Below are 15,838 nucleotides of genomic sequence, written 5' to 3'. Positions count from 1 at the left end.
GGCTGTCTGCGCGAGGCGGCTCCCTCCCGTGACAAACCCCTTCTGTGGGCAGTGGGGACTCCTGGCCAGGGTTGGCTGGAAGTTTGGTCAATCTTAAACTCTCTCAAATATAAACAAATGCCTCACCTCTACTTGGAGCAGAAGCCAGCTTATTTATTTTCCAAAACCATCCAACAGCGAGTACCTGCTGCCACTGCTGTAACCTGGCAGTGAGGTGGTGACGTCTTGAATTCTTGTACAGCTTAACATCTTGGTTTGGTTCAGCTTTACCAATGGTCAGATACCTTCTGCTTGGAAAATAAATGCCTTGACTTTGTCTGTGGTGGTTCTGTACAGCAGGAGATGGTTGCTGAGTTGAAACATTGCAGCGTGCCCGTAAGTCGCTCGCAGCTCGAAATGCTTCGCGTTCTGCCTCGGCCGTGGCTGTCACCTTTGCCTTTAAATGCTTTTTTGTCCTCTTTGGAGAGGGTTGTCGGATGCTCTGCGAGTCTGGGTCTGAGTCCAGGGAAGAAGCTGCTGCCTTCCACTTCCCTGGGGGCTCCTTCCAGGGGATGTCTGCGCTGAAGAGGCCGGGGATGCCCGTCCCGTGCAGGCAGGCTTCTCTTCCCTGTGGCGTGCTTGGGACACCAGAAAGACAGAGCTTTTCTGCTTTTCTGCTTACCTTACAATACGCAGGAGGGCTCTAGCTTGAAAAAGATGGTTCCTGCTTCAATTAGGTCCGCACTACGCGGAGCCCATTCCTCTCATTCCTGTGGGACGGCTGCAGTAGCCCGGCGCGAAGGTAAGGGCAAGCGGTGCCGAAAGGGAAACCCGCGAGCAGGCTGGGGCATCGCAGCTGGCTGGCAGGTTATCCCAGATGCTCTCGGGGAAGCGGCAGGGCAGGGAGCACGCCGTCGGAGGGGGACCGCAGCCGCTCTGCCGTCCGGGCGTGGGAGCACTGGAAACGGAGGGGAGCTCGGGGCAGGAAGCACCTGCGCAGCAGCGCGGGGGCTGCGCCAGCAGGCAGGCTCCCAGCGCCGCGGCAGCCGTCGGCCTGCCTGTCGCGGGGTTTTTCTGCATGGGAGAGGTGTCCCCGGGAGGCCGGCCTGAGAAAATCCTGCTCAGGAAGGTGAGAGTGTGGGAAAACACAGCCCTGGCTTTGCGGGAAAGCCTGGTAGAGCTGGGCTTTGGAGAGGCTCAGTCCTTGGTGCAGGCAGGATTTCGAGTCCTCGCGATGCCAAACCAAACATGCCGACGATGGGCAAGTAAGAGAGAAAGATTGCAATGGTGCAAGACCTTTCTTTGCCTCTTGCTTGAGCAGATCTCTCCACTCTTGCTTCTTTTTAATGTGGAAAGTGATAATTTTCCTGCGAATGGGGATGCACGCTTTAACGGCTGGAGGTCTGGTAGACGTGGGCAAGGTGGAAATAGGAGCTTGGAGCGTGACTTTGTAGCTGCTCTGTCTGTCTGCCAAAACCTGCTGACCCTGTTAACCAACATAAATGGTGTCCGTGTCAGGAAAATACTCGTTTCGGCTCCAGCCCTGTTTCTAAGCTGTAGTTCTCTGTGTAGGGAAACTTGCAGGAAAATCACCTGATTGTCGTTACTGCATTAGCTACAGCAGTGATGCTGTGTGCCAGAACGTGAGGCTCATGAGGGGATTATGCAGGTAGAGATGTTTAGCTCTATACTGGGTTTGGTGCCTTCCCTTTCCCAGCGAGATGTGCGTTCTAGAAGCTCCTGGTTGTTCACTGTCTGCTTTTATTGAATTCCTTTAATTCCTACAAAAATAAGTTCAACTCTTTCGTCAAAAACTCTGTGCAGGGGAGAGTTTTTTAACTCAGCACTTGTTTTTAACTCGAGCATTTTCTCCGCTGGCCCCAATCAACGGCGCGGCGGGAAGGGGTTCCCCTGCCCGGGGCAGCCTGGGCTGCTGGAAGGGCTTTGCCCCGTCCCGTTCCTGCTTTTCCATTGCTTTACCTCGGGAGCGACTCCAGGAGGAGCCCTGGGGTTTCCGCAGCGAGCAGCGGGCTGCGCAGGTCGGGGCCGGAGGCAGCGCGCCCGCTCGGTAAACGCGGCCGAGCCCCCGCTCTCGGCGCGGCACGAAACGCTCTCGCAGCGCTGGGTTGGACGCCGGGGACGGGGCGGGGGCGGGCGCGCTTGTAAAGGCCTTTTTGGGCCGTTGCTGAAACCTCCCGGCGGCCGGGGCGAGGCCGTGCGAGGAGGTGGCCGGAGGGCACCCCCCTCTTCACCCTCGCCCAGAGGAGGAAGGGTCCGGGCGGGGGGTGTCACAGTGTCGGATTTATGAAGCACGTTATTGGGGACCCTTCTGGGAGGGGTTTGGATGCCTGCTCTGGCTGTCGGCCTTCTGAAGGGCGGGGGGAGCCGGGGTAGCTGACTTTGCGCCTCCCCAGCCTAGTGCTGGGCTTTGGACGCCAAAGGCAGGGGGTAGTTTCTTATGGAGGTGCGGGGCCAGCGGGCTCTCACCCGCGCTCTGCTGCTCCCGTCTTCCCTGCCTGTCCAGGAGGAGCTCCCATCCTCTGGACTTTGCTTTAATGAAACGCAGTGGATAAGGGAGCCCGATGCCATCCCTTTCCACCCCGCCAGGTTCCCAGCTGGGCCAAGGTGGTGGATAGGGGGGTGTCTGCGAGGGGGGGTCCCGCGGGGTCAGGACTTGCTTTAGCGGCTCTGTCCGGGTGCGCAGGGATGGGCAGGAGACGAGCGGGAGGCCGGGCTCCTCCTGCCTCCCCCGCGCCGCAGGCAGTAGGTAAGCGGAATTATTTTTTCCTGGTATCTCCAGCTTGTCTCGCTTGGGGAAATAAAGGGGAAAACTGTGTGTCCTTCGTGCACGAGCCGTGAGTCTGGATCAAGCTGGCTCAGCTGTTTTCGTGTGTACAGCTCGCTCGTCCCAAGGGCAGAGCCGGGGAGTTGCCGGTGCTGGCAGGGCAGCCTGGGACCGCGCCAGGGAGCGGCCGTGATGTGTCTGCAAGTGAAAAAGGAGGAACGGCCGAGCTGGCGGCATCAGCTTCGCTGCTCCAGCAGCCCTGAGGTCTGTTGCTCGGAATCCAAGGTCTGAGCAGTAAAAGGCAATTCACCCTGGACGGGGAGAGAAAGCGCCTTCAGAGCAGCGTCTTTCCTCTGGGGCGCGGTGGGAGCTCAGCACCCGTCCCCGCGGGGCTGCAGCCTTTTGGGGAAGGCGTTGCGAGCAGCACGGCTCCGGGAGAGCGGGCAGGGATGGGACAGATGAAAATGGGCTCCTGCCTGCAGCGGCACGGGGTTCCCTCCGCTCGCTCACGTTGCAGGAGCATTCCTGTTTTCCCGTCGGTTTGACGAGCGTCCTGCCTCCTACAGCTGTTTGAATCCTTGCTGAAGGAAAGAGATTTGCTGTTCTGTTTTCCTCTTTTTCAGGCTTAATTAGTGCTTGAGAGAGCGCCGTGGCTGGGTGCCATGTCCCGCGGTGTCCCAGGGCAGATGCGCATCGGGGCGAGTGGTGGGTGCCAGTGGCGTCTGCATGCGTGTGATAGTGGGGTCACCACCCCGGGCTCGCTTACTTTGTACGCTTTATTTACAATGTCCCAAGAAATGATTTCCTGGGGTGTTGACGTGTTTTTCAGTGTGGATTTCCTCCTTCCCGCTGCGATCTTGTTCTGGGCTTGGGACTTGAAAGTAAAACAAGATCTTGTTTGGAAGGGAACAAAAGACGTGGCTGTAGCGATGACCTGGTTAATAACAACAGAAGGCGGGGGGGGGGGAAGAGATTTCAGCCCTAGAATTTATTTTGAGACAAAGGGCAGCACAGTTAGCGCTGTAAATGCCCTGGGCTGGCTGGCGCGTTCGTCTGCGCTGAATTGAAAGCAGAGCTTCGCGGCGGCGAAGATAAGACGGTCCTTTGGCAGCGACTACAGGGAAGCAGCATGTGTCCGGATCAAATCAACGCGATGAAGCCATGAGAAATAAGGTCAACCTGAAAATGTTATTAGAGCTGCAGTTCCCCCCCCGCACCCCCCGGTCTCTTTTAAAGCAGGAGGAAAGGGCAGGGGAGGTTTCTGAGCCGTCACCTGCCGGGACGAGGCGCCCGGGCGGGCTGGGGACCTGCAGCAGCTTTCAGCGTCGGGTGATCTTTTAATGTTTTTTCTATGTGGTTCTGAGCTTGACGGACGCTGTGCTGGCAGAGGCCAGGAACGGCCCCCCCGAAGCGTGTGGGCTGATCCGCGCTGCCTTTGGCACGGGAGAGGCAAACTGCTTTTTCACTTCGAGAGCGGTTTTGTAACTGGCCTGCTGGCACCGAGGTTTAGCACCGATCCTGTTCCCTGAAACCACATGTTCCTCCAGGCAGGGCGGGCGGGCAGCCCGGCACCCGCCTCCCCGGCGCTGCCCCGGCTCTGCCCTTGCCGCTGCGGGAGGAATCACGGCGGGGCAGGCGGCCGAGCGACGCACCGGGCGGCATGACTGGATGTGCTACTAGGCGCCAAATGCTCTGTCTCCATTTATACACGCGCACAGGCTTCGTGGTGTAAAATCCAGCGGCTCGAGGTCTTCGCCTGGTGCTGTCTGTGCCACCAGAAATCCACCCTGAACGCGAGGGGCTGAGCCACAGGCTCTCCCGCGCGCTCCTGCCTGCGGCCTCGGAGCCTTTCACAGCGCCCGTAGGCATCTCGTACAAGTGGGGAAATGGAGGCACAGGGGCTTAATGAGCCACCAGGGCTGCTGAAGGGACTGAGCAGTGCCCGCCTGCCCAGCTCGGTCTGCTTTCTCCATCCCTGGCAGCTGTGGAAAACGAAGGCGGCGAGGGCTAGCAGGTTACGGTCGTGGCTTCAAACCCCCTTGACTCCGTCCTGTTCAGGCCTCCGGGCTGTTCTGTGGGTATTCCTGGAAAAAAGCCTTTCCATGTGTTGTGTCAACGAGCTCTCGGCTTGGAGAAGGGCAGGAGCCGGGTTCTTCTTCCAGTCGCTCCCTAAGATGAAACGGTCGATTTCTGAGGACGTTGCACATGTGGCCATTGGGTTGATCTTGTCCAGTCTTCAGGACTTTCCATTAACATCGAACTTAGAAAATCCAGGACCTGCTTTTGCCCAAGGAAGCGGTGAGGCAGCCTTGCCTGGTGCTGGAACATCAGCCTGACTGAGGGAATGAAACCAGGAGGCTCTGCGGGGGCTGGGGTGGGACGTGCCGGAGCAGGAGGTTCTCCCGTGCCCGTCTGCATGGGCGCAACACGGTTTTGGCTCCGAGGGTGCGTGCTGCTTGTTGTTAAATTTCAGACTGCTTTGGGAAACTAAAAACCGTCTTCCAGTTTGGCGCACGTCAAATGTGCATCGAATTCCCGGGATTGTTTTGCTTTTCTCAGCCTCTCGGGTTTTTTTGCGTTAAGCCTCCTCTGAGCTCACGCCGGGGCTGGGAAGGTGAGGTTGCTCTGAAAGGGGAGATGTCACAGTGGGGAGAGACGAGGAGTCAGGACCCGGTGACTCTCCTGGAGCACCCTGTGCCCCTCAAACCTGCCCGCGGGCCAGGTCCACCCCGCGGCTCCAGAGGCGGCTCGGCAGCAGCTGCGGGGCTGGGGGGTGCCTGCAAGCCCCCCTCCCCGCTGCTGGCCACTGTGGAGAGCCCAGAGCAGGAGACCTGGAAAAGCTGCAGAGCTGGGACCATGAGCACCCCCCCGGGCCAGCCCCCAGCCCACCCTGCCAACTCTTTCCCCCCAGTCTATCCCGTCTCTCGTCGCCCCGCGCCGCGCGGCTCTCGCCAGACTTGGCGAGGCTGCCGTTTGGCCTGATGCTCGTGGAGTTCGTCGTCTCCAAAAGCATCCGCCCACAACTCTTCTCCCTTCCAGGAAAGCGGAGCGACCCATCGCCCCGCTGGCGCTGAGCCCGGCTCTCCCAGCTCGCGCGCGGGGCTGCTTTACCTGCGCCGCCGCCGGCTCGGCAACAACCTCCCACCCGCTGCACCGGGCTGGGGGCTGCTTTAAACTCTATTTCAAAGAAAAACTTTGAACCACCTGCTCCGGTTCCTGCAGCCCCGGGATGTCTGATTCCACCCTGAGCTCCCACAGCCGCTGCCAGAGGCAGCGCTGGGGCCGGGGACGCGGGAGCCGGGGTGAGCTCGGTGCTCCCGGGGGGAGGTTTCGGGCCGGTAAGGATTTTGAGAGCCCTGCGAGCCCGACTCCTGTTGTTGGTCAGCAAGGTGGTGGAGAAAGCAGGAAAGGAACGAGAGGTGGAAGAAAAAGGGACCACTTCAAAGGTGTTTCGGAAGGGAGGGGTTTGCATCAGTGCCAGAGGGCAGCTGGACCGCCGGCGGGGCTGGGCGTGTTGGGGGTCTTTGCTAAGCGATACCACGGGGACCCAGCTGCGCTTTCGGGTTTTGTTTGCGTTAGGCAAGAGCACAACGCGCCGGTCAGGGCCGAGCGCGCTGCAGAGCCAAGGCCTGCCCCCCTCCGCGGGGCCGGGGGACCTCGGCCAGCGAGGGGGTGGCCGGGGGGGAGCAGGACGCTGCAGCCCTGCCTGGAGCGGGGAGCAGCCGTGCCACCCCTTTTGCGGACGGCAGGACGGTGCTCTCGGCTCTGCCTGGGAGGCCTTGGGTGAGCTGGGAAAGCTGCCCGTGCGTTTGGGGCTGCTCCAGGCACTTGCGCGCAGGGTGACGGGGCCACACCATGCCCCGGGGGGGCTTTTTGTATCGGCCTCGCTGGAGCAGGGGCCTGCAGGAGCTGGAGGCTGGTGAGTGGCCATGGGCAATGTCTGCGGTGGGGGGATGTGGGAGCACCTGGCTCAGCCCGGCGCCAGCTCCCAGCCCCAGCCAAGGATGCAAAGAGGGGGCTCGGGCCCGGAAAGCTGTAGGTCGGACAGCGGGAGCAAGGAGCAGCCCCTGCCTGGCCACGGCGTGATGGGGAACAAGTCCATCTCGGCACTCTGGGGTTTGGCTGTGCCTTGGCTGGGCTTGGCAGCCCCAAAGCGGAGAGAGGAGGAGCAGCACCGGGACCCCCCGGGCAGCTGGGCGAGATGTAGCCCCCAAGAGCTGACGGGAGCAGGGGAGGAAGAGGAGCGGGGCCGGGCTCAGGTCCCGGGAGGGGCTCTGCTGGAGCTGGCGGTGGAGCAGCCCCTGGTCCCAGGGGAGATGAAGGCACCGGGTTCGGCAGCGCATCTCCCTGGGAATGCCCCAGGGGTCCGTGGGGGAGAGGCGGCGGCGGAGCCCTTCGAGGCGCTGCAGATGCAAGATGGGGCAGGACCCGGTTACTGCCTGCAGCCTTCGCGGGGCTCTGGCTGCAGCTCTCGGGGCCAGAGCTCCTGGGAACCTCACCAGCCCGTTCCCCCAGGCCGCCTCGGCACCCGGCAGCCCTGGCACCGCACCCGGGCTGCTCCGCTGCCGCCGCCAGCATCCCAGCACCGTGGGGCTGGCGCGGCAGGACTCTGCTCAGGCAGGTGTGGAAGCACGGGGGGGAGGCTGGGGGGAGGCTGCGGGCGGTGGGGGAGAAGCTGCCCCTCTGCTCTGCCCCCCTGCAGAGCTCCGCTTGCAGCCAGCCGCTGTGCTGGGCCGGGGCAGGAGGGGGGATGAGGCTGAGCTGCAGCGAGCGGGGCTGCCCAGGACCCAGGGGCACTGCAGGGTGTCAGCTGAGCGTGGGAACCGGCCCGGACCCCAAAACGTCTGGTTTGCACAGCACGGGCTGCTCGGGGGCCCAGGGCACGCTGCCTGGGGTGCCTGATGCAAAGAGGTGCAGGACCAGTGCTGGAGTACAGGCTTTATTTAAACCAGCACTGAGAGCCCCCCGCAGCCGCGCCGGACTGGGGGGGTGCTTGCATCCTTCCTGGGAGCCTGCGCTGCCGTCCTGTCCGTACACCCCAACAGTCTTAATATGATACAGAGAGTATACAGGTAATTACAAAAGGGGGCTGCGTCCACCCCAGTGTCCGTGGGCCGAGCCAGCTTGACCACGCTCTGCCCTGCTTGAACCCACCTTTTCCACCTGACGTGGCCTTTCGCACCGAGGGTTGGTCTCGTCCCTCTGGGTCCTGTGCTGCTACTGCCGGGGCTCGCCCACGGGTTGAAATCCTGCAGGTTTCCCATTGCCGGGGCTAAAGTGTGAGCGAGCGGTGGCTGCGCCGGCCCAACAGGGCTGGGAGGACCAAAAACCCCGAGGAAGGAGATGCTCGGTCAGAAGCACGGGGGAGGTGTGATGGCAAGCTCCTGGGCCGGATGGTCCTGTGCAGCTCGGCTAGGCACGATGCGCCTCTCTGCCACGTGCCCGGGTGCGGTGGCTTGGGCTGGTGATTACTGCAGGTTCGTGGTCCTGCTCTTTGACCTCCCCTGATTGCTGGAATCGCTCCAGGTTTCTAATTAGCCTGAACTGAAACTCCTTCGCTCCTGCCCAGAAGCTGATGCCTCGTACCTGCAGGCCATCCCCGCTGCTTTGCCCCGGGGGTGCCAGCCCTGCGCCCGTGCTCGCTGCTCTCTGCTAACCCCGGCTTCTGTCCCAGCGCCTCCAGCTCGGGGTCCCGGGGCGCTGCCAGGCGTGGGGTCAGACCTGCAGAGGGTCACCCCGCCACGGGCATGCTTTGTCTTGCGGTTGCAGCCATGACCCCGGTGCCTCTCCTGCAGCAGGGAGCCGTTTGGTGCTCAGACAGGAGCCGGGGAGGTGATGTGCCACCAGGGCTGGGACGTCCCCCCTCATGCATGTCTCCCGTGGCTCCTCGGAGACCCTTCCTGGCTCGCGGGCTTCCTCCCGGCTGGACGGCGGGGCCCCGTGTGGCTCCGAGCACAGGGGGTCCCTGCGGGCAGCCACCCCCCGTGCCCTCCCCCGGCTCGTCCCTCGCCACAAGGGACAACGCACACGGGGAAGGACCCTGCCCGAGGACCCCCCCGCCATTCGGCTGTTGTCCCGTTCGGAGAGCTGCCGCCCCGGGGCCACGCGGGAGAGCAGGAAGGTGGGAAGCGGAGGCGGCCGTCACAGGTCGAGCCGGAAGGCCCCGAAGTAGCTGGCTGCTGCGTCGTTGTAGTCGATGGCCAAGGAGGAGACGGAGACAAAGAGCTCGTCGCCGGCCTTCAGCTCAAACAGTCCCCCCTGGTAGAGAGCGTGGAGCCCGTAGTCCGCCTCGGGCGCCCAGCACTTGGTGCCGACCCCTTTGAGCAGGAGGATGGGCTGGCTGTAGGAGGTCTTCCAGTTGATGCACTGCACGAGCTGGGGGACGGAGACTCGGGCGCTGGCCCCGTCGCTGGGGTAGCGGAAGTAAATCTGGGAGTAGACGTAGTACTTGCCCGCCTGGTTGACCCGCAGCCGGCCATCCCGGTAGGTGATGTTCTGCAGGTGCGAGTGGATGGTGCTGTCTTCCCAGCGGGCGATGGCGTGGCGGCAGGACTGGGAGAGGTTCCCGAAGCGCCTGGAGTTCCCTGGGGAGAAGGAAGGGTCACCGAGGGGAGCGAGATGCTGCGGGGAGCACCCGTCAGGGTCAGGAGAAAGGGAGGGGGTGGCTCTAACTCTCCCCCACTCATCCAGCTTGGAGGGGTGGAGAAGGTGGTCTTGGACGGGACAGGAGAAACATCTCCCCATCTGCCACCAAATCCCATCCCGGTGCCCTGCCATTTGGGTGAGATCTTTCCCCCGTTCCCACCTCAGAAACCCTCCGGTGCCCAGCGGGGCTCCCCGACTCACCGTCCTGGGCCAGGTTCTGCGGGCGGAGGGTGAGATGTGCCGAGGGCTTGCCGGCTGTTTTGGGAGGAACCTGCCCCTCCGAGGTGTTGAAGTAGCTCCGCCGGGCCTCTGCGAGGAAAGGGACAGACGGCTGTAGGGGACAGAGAGCGTGGGGACCCCAGCCCCGTGCCGGCAGAGCAGGTCCTTACTGAGCAAGCGGAGCGAGCGGGGCAGGGAAATGCCCCACTGACCCATGGAAGAGGGAGGTTATTTGGGGGTGGAAATGTCTAGTCAATCATTACCTAACGTTTCTCTGCTGTCCCCTGTAGCCCCGGTTCCCCGGACTCCAGCCAGACATGCACGGCTGTCCCTCCAACCCCTTCCCCGGGGACGAATGTCCTTCACCCGCCCGGTGGGACAGCCCTGGCTCTCCCCTCTCCTGCCCCAGCTCGCAGCACCGTGCCCGGCGGAGTTTGCCCCTGGGAGGCACCGAGCCCCCCCAGCCCGCTGGCATCCCTGGCCGCACGCCGAGCCGTGCGCACGTGGACCGCGGCTCCGTCCGGCTGCAGCCCGGCCCCAGCAAAGAGGCCGTCGATGGCACCCCGGCTGCCGCCCCCGGTGCTGGGCCAGGAGGGACTCACCCTTCACCGCGCTCCTGCGGATAACGTTCTCCGTCACCTGGACCGTCAGAGAAGAGAAACAGTTCCACGGTTAAAGGTGAAATGGGTGTTCCCCGCGCCCCAGCTCCTCTCCTCTCTTCCAAGCCTTCATGGCCTTGTCTTTCACGCTAGGGCTCTGGGCTCCACCAGCTCCTCGCTGCAGAGGGCCTGGTGTCCAGCCCTACTCCTCCATCCCCCTCTAAAACCATCCTTGCAATTGCCCTCTGCCACCCCTCCAGTGAGGCCAATGGGGAAACTGAGGCAGGGAGGCAGACAGGAGCTCTCCCATCGGCTGTGCCGTCCTCCCCCGGTCCCCACAGCTGGCGGGTCCGGGCTCACCGTGGCCACGTAGGCTTTGATGGTGTTGGCCAGCTTGAGGCAGGACTGGTTGCTGATCAGCTCCTCCAGGCTGGAGCCCTCCTGCTGCTGGTTGATAACCTGCAGACACCGCAGCTCCTCCGCGCTCCCCGGCGCCTGGGCTTTGAGCTGGAACAGAAACACCCGGACGTCCCCGCGTCAGAGCGGGCAGGCAAGGGCTGAGGGGGCAGCGGGGATGCCCGGCGGGGTGTGTGCGCGGGGCAGCCGCCTTCGGCCCGGCTCCCCCAGCCTCAGGGGGTGGAGAATAACCCCGGGCTGCCCTGATCCCAGAGCTGGTGGTGGGACACCGGCCGTGTCTCCTGTGCTGGGATGGAGTTAGGTGGCAGGAGGCTGGGTGGACCCCAAGTTCTGTCAAAACTCTGTTTTTGTGAATTGGACAGGTTAAATCTCATCTTGGCCTCCCATGGTCCCCGGCAGAAGCGAGTCTTGCTCATCCCAGCTCTTCGGCAAACATGACAGCCCCTTCCATTGAGTTCCAGCGCCGAGCGTGAGGAGGAGGCGAGACTCAAGGACCATCGCAAGCCGCAGAGCACCAGGTAAAGAAAAGGAACCCAAATTTCCCATTCTCCATCTCCTTCACCTCTTCCTCTCCTGCCCTGGGGGAATGAGGCTTCTCAAGCAGTAAACCCAGCCTTAGCTTTGAACGAGATGTTCACAGCTCCTGGGGAAGCGGTTGCCCTGCGAGGCTTGGCTCCGCACAGAGGGAAGAGCTGCTGCTGCAGGCTGGACGTGCCCAGGCAGCCTGGTCCACATCTTCCTGCTTTCCCGCTGCTGAGCTAAACCGGGGTTGCAAAACAAGCTCTCACGCAGCCCTTCCAGCTGCCGAGCCGTGCTGGCCGGAGACGGGACCCCAAGCACTCGCAGTGCTGCGTCAGCCCGGGCAGATCTCGGACACTTTCTAGCCTGTGCTGGCTCGTGGTTTGGGCTGGGAGGCCTTCCCTCCTCGTGACGCGGGCCGCTGCACGGCGAGCTGCCCCTTCCTGGGCTGACCCGGGCTGACCCGGCTCAGCTCTGGCCGTGGCGTCGCAGTGGGGGACAGGCTCGGCTGGCTATAGGGTCTTACCACACCGCGCTGCTGTCTAGGGTGTGGGGAAACTGAGGCACAGATGGGATGGCTGCCCTGAAATCAGTGTGCCAGGAGCTGGGAATGAACACCGGCACCTTGACCACCCTACCTTTATCACCTGGGTCGTTCCCAGATCCCAGGACAGAACCCTCGGGCTCGGCCACCTCCAGCACCCTGCACTTCCCCAGGTCTGAGCCCCCACCAGCCTCCCGCCTGCCCGCCTCCCTCGGCCGCCGTTTTGGGCACTCACGTTGCCTCGTACCAGGACGCGCTCACGTTTGGCATCAATACAGACTCTGGTATCAGCAGAAAGACCGTCTGAGGTCAGATAAAAAGGGTTGGGGGGGGGTTTTTTGCACTATTGGGCCAAGCGCCTGTCCTAGCGCTGGCCGGACCTGCCGGGGGCATGGTGGCTGGCAGATGGGCTGCAGCGGCGAGCGCGGGGGGCTGACGCGGTGGCTCGCGAGGCTGGATGGCCGGAGAAAGGCGAGCGCAGCCCTAGGAGCGTTTCCCGGGCTGGGTTCAGCCAGCCGGGCTGCAGTCTTGCAAGGACCTGCCCGCCCGGGTGGGCGGGGGCCCGGTGCCCGCCGGGGCAGCCGTCCCCAGGCGCTGGGCTGTTCGCATGGAACTCCACAACACGAGTGCGTGCTCGGGCAGGGCAGCGCGTGCAGCTCCTGCCTCCTGCCAGCAGCACTAATTACGGCGCGTGCCCGCGTAACCGGGGTCAGCCCTTCTCCGACCCATCCCGGTAAGGTGGTGGCACATTCCCAGCAGTGGCACCATGTGCCTCGTCCCTCTGCGTCCTACCAACCGCCTGGCACCGATGGATCACGCTAATTGCCTTGATTAAAGCTTGCTGCGATAGGCTGCGTGTAGCACCAGCACCTCTCTCTCCGCAGGGTAACCCTCCCGCCTGCCTTCTCCGTCTCCCCTCCTGGGGACCTTGGGCTGGGTGGGGTGTTTAAATTAAGGAAAAAGTGGGAAAGTTTTGTAAAACTGGAGGCACGGGAAGTACCCCACGTGAGGGGGTGAGGGCAGGCTGGCTGTGCCGAGTGATTCAGCGTCCCCCCGAGATGCTGAGCTCTGACTACCTGTCCCCAGCACAGGTCCCATGCAGGGATCCAGTGACTAGCCTCTGAATTTAGCCCAAAGAGGTCAATTTAAGTGGCTTTCTCCCCCCTTCAGGCCTTCCCTGTGGCTCTGTCTGCCCGCATTCCCCCCCTCTCTCCAGTGCCTTTCATGTAAATGCCTCACAGCGGGTGCCACATGGGATCCAGGGATGGAAACAAAGCCCAAAGCGAGGGCTGGTCTGCTCCAAAGGATGCTCCACCGGGCACCAGACAGGCCTCCCTCCTGCGGGGCTTTTTCCTTCTTTTCCCCGCCTCTGTTGTGGTTTTGTGCAACGCTTGGCACTGCGGGACCCCTTTCTGGATGGACCCTGCCTCGCCAGGGATGCCTGGCAGTCCTGAATTTCCCTCTCCCCATAGGAAAGACCTCTCGTGTTTGGTGTTTTCGCCTCCTTGACCCTCGGGGATCGCTGGGGGGCTGAATCAGCTGCTGGGGGGGTGTCTGTTAGCAGGATCAGGCCTCTCATGTCTGAGTTTGGGAATGGTTTGGCACGAGGGACGCTGCGGGTAGGTGGGAATGGCTGGATCCCAGCACGGTTATTTGGTGGGATTAAGCCGGAGCAAGCACCCAAGAGCTGCCGGTATGGGGGGGGTTTCCCAGCCAGGCCACTTCCAGCATCTCACAAAGGGGTGAGGAGGATTCCGCAGTGCTGGATCGCGGGTGGGACGGGAATGGGGGGTCGCGGGGGGAGGAGATGAAGTGGGACTAGGGGCGAATGGGGCCTGGAGCCCAGGGCAGCTCACCCCCAACCCCACCCGGAGCTGCAAACTCTGATGGGACCCCAGGGCAGGGCCCCCGCTCCCAGTGTGGACCCTCAGCTGCAGACGGAGCCTAGGACAAAGGCTCCTTCTCTCCACATCTGGATCGGCGGCTCTGGGCGGAGCTGGGGGCAGTGTCCGCCCCCCACCCGACATCTGGATCCGCGGCTCCCGGGGGAGCCGGGGACAGCGCTCCCCCCCGCCTCCACATCTGGATCCGCGGCTCCGAGCGGAGCTCGAGACAGTGCCCCCCCCCCCCCCGCCTCCACATCTGGATGCGCGGCGGGGCAGTGCCGGTAGCTGCCGTCCCCGGCGAGCAGAGGCGCGGAGCGGGGAGCGGGCAGAGCCCTCCCGCAGCCGCCGGGTCTCCCGCGAGTGCAGCACCCCCGCCGGTCCCGGCCCCCCCGGGGCCCCGCCCGCCCCGGACCGGCTCGGGGGGGCGGGAGGGGGTGTGCAGCGGGCTCACCTTGGAGATGGCCATGGTGAAGTAGACGAAGAGGCCGGTGGTGGAGGCGATCTGCAGGGCGAGGATGGCCATAACGGCCACGCTACCCCACAGCGGCCCGCACGGCCGCCGCCGCCGCGCCCCGCCGGGGCCGCCGCCGGGGCCGGGGCCATCCGCCAGCATACGGGCCTCCGAGCCGCCGCTGTCGGAGCGCAGGTACTGCCCGGCGCTGGGCTGGTGCGGGGCCATCGCCCGGCCCGCCCCGGCTGCCGCTGCCCCGCGCCCGCCGCGCTCCGACGGGGCCGCGGCGGCGGCGGCGGCGGGAGGGACCGGCCGAGGGGCGGGGCCGGGGGCGGGGCGGGGCCGAGGGGCGGAGCCTGCCCGCAGCCACCTCCCGCCGCGGGGTCCGGGGCGCGGGGCCGGGGGGGACGCGGGGAGCGGACGCGGCCCCGGGGCGGGGGACGCAGCGCGGTCCCGGGGACAGGGTGCGGCCGCAGGTGCCCCATCGGCAGTGGGAGACAGGCGGTGGGACCGCGGGGTTGCGTGGCCTCAGGGAGCCCCCGTGTGACCCACAGGGCAGCGTGAGTGCTGGTGGGGTGGCCCCACGGGGCTGGGGGCACCCAGCTCCAGGCAGCGAGAGCTCCCCCACGCTGCCTGGGCTGAGAACAGAAGGTCTCAGCGCTGGGGGGGACGTGATGTGACACGGGTTTAGGTGACGGGCCACGGGTCCCTTGGGGGGCACAGGGCTCAGCTGCCACCCCAAGAAGCTGAGACAGGTAAAGGTTTGCAGAAAGGGGGTCAACGGCTGCTGAGCATCTCCCAGGGGCCTTGCGCAGCGGGGGAACGTGCCCACTCTGCCCAGCGGTGGGAGCCCACCCTGGGCTGGCAGGCTGGGAGCTGGGCTGGGAGCAGGGCAGGCTGTTCTCTGCGCATGCTGGTATTTGGCCGCTGAGCCCCAGCGCTCTGTCCTGCGGGTGGGTAGAGTTCCCAGTCGCTCTGAAATAGAAATGTTGAGTTGTTTGGAAAGCAAACAGAAAGGCTGGAGAAATGGCTGTTACCTGAGGACCGCAATAGCCACTCCGTGGTCAGGTGAGTCTGTGGCTTTTAGTGCATTTAACTCTGAAATGAATGTGAGATCTTGATAAAACACGAGAGCACTTTGGTCTTCCCGGAACCGCTCCCTCTTCTCTAAGGATGGGGTGTGGGAGAAGTGGGCTGGCCCCAGCCCAAACCCACAGACAGCTCCGGTAACCCCGAGCCTTGTGCTGGGGGCAGTTCAGGGTTGGTGGTGAAATAGGGACCTGACTGTGAGCGGAAGAATTTGGACCTGGTGAGACCCATGATGGAGGTAGCTGCCCTGTGGCCCACCCCGTCCCCAGGACTTCAGGTCCCTGGAACACAGGCCAGTGCCGCAGCCACAGTTATTCATAGGGACATGCCACAGAGACGTGCCCACGAAGCCAGAGCTGCTCTGAGCCCACCAGGGCTGGCCTCCCTGCGTGCCGCGGAGGTCCCCAGCTAGTGCTGCTCTCCCTCGGTGAGAGCTGTGCACCAAAACCCTGCCAGGCTGAGCTTTGATCCTTGAGGGGCTTAAAACTGTCTGTGATACTTCAGTAATAACATTGGTTCAGGATTTGGCCCTTAAGCCTGGACTTTCTGAGCTGGGTTTCGCAGAGCGTGTGTCATCTAAGGACCTGGGGAACAGGGAGAGCTGGTAGGAACCGGCGGCTCACCAGCGGCTCGCTTCTCCAGCACTTGCACACAATGAAGGGCATTTTTTTTTTTCCTTTAAAAAAGGAACTTGTCCCGCTTCAC

General features: G+C 63.6%; 1 protein-coding gene across 1 annotated transcript; it reads right to left on the bottom strand.

Annotated features, from left to right (window-relative positions):
• Positions 1-7,687: 7,687 nt before the first annotated feature.
• On the bottom strand, positions 7,688-14,315 carry LOC142087864 (tumor necrosis factor ligand superfamily member 10-like). Its single transcript, XM_075162597.1, has 5 exons — positions 14,045-14,315; positions 10,588-10,734; positions 10,231-10,267; positions 9,611-9,718; positions 7,688-9,348 (listed from the first exon to the last, which is right to left on the bottom strand). Exons 1-5 carry the CDS (start codon positions 14,270-14,272, stop codon positions 8,906-8,908), a joined length of 963 nt encoding a protein of 320 aa, XP_075018698.1. The 5' UTR covers positions 14,273-14,315; the 3' UTR covers positions 7,688-8,905.
• Positions 14,316-15,838: the final 1,523 nt, after the last annotated feature.

The sequence above is a fragment of the Calonectris borealis genome, chromosome 13 (genome assembly GCF_964195595.1).
Source record: "Calonectris borealis chromosome 13, bCalBor7.hap1.2, whole genome shotgun sequence".
Lineage (NCBI taxonomy): Eukaryota > Metazoa > Chordata > Aves > Procellariiformes > Procellariidae > Calonectris > Calonectris borealis.
This window is presented reverse-complemented; position numbering and strand designations above follow the sequence as displayed.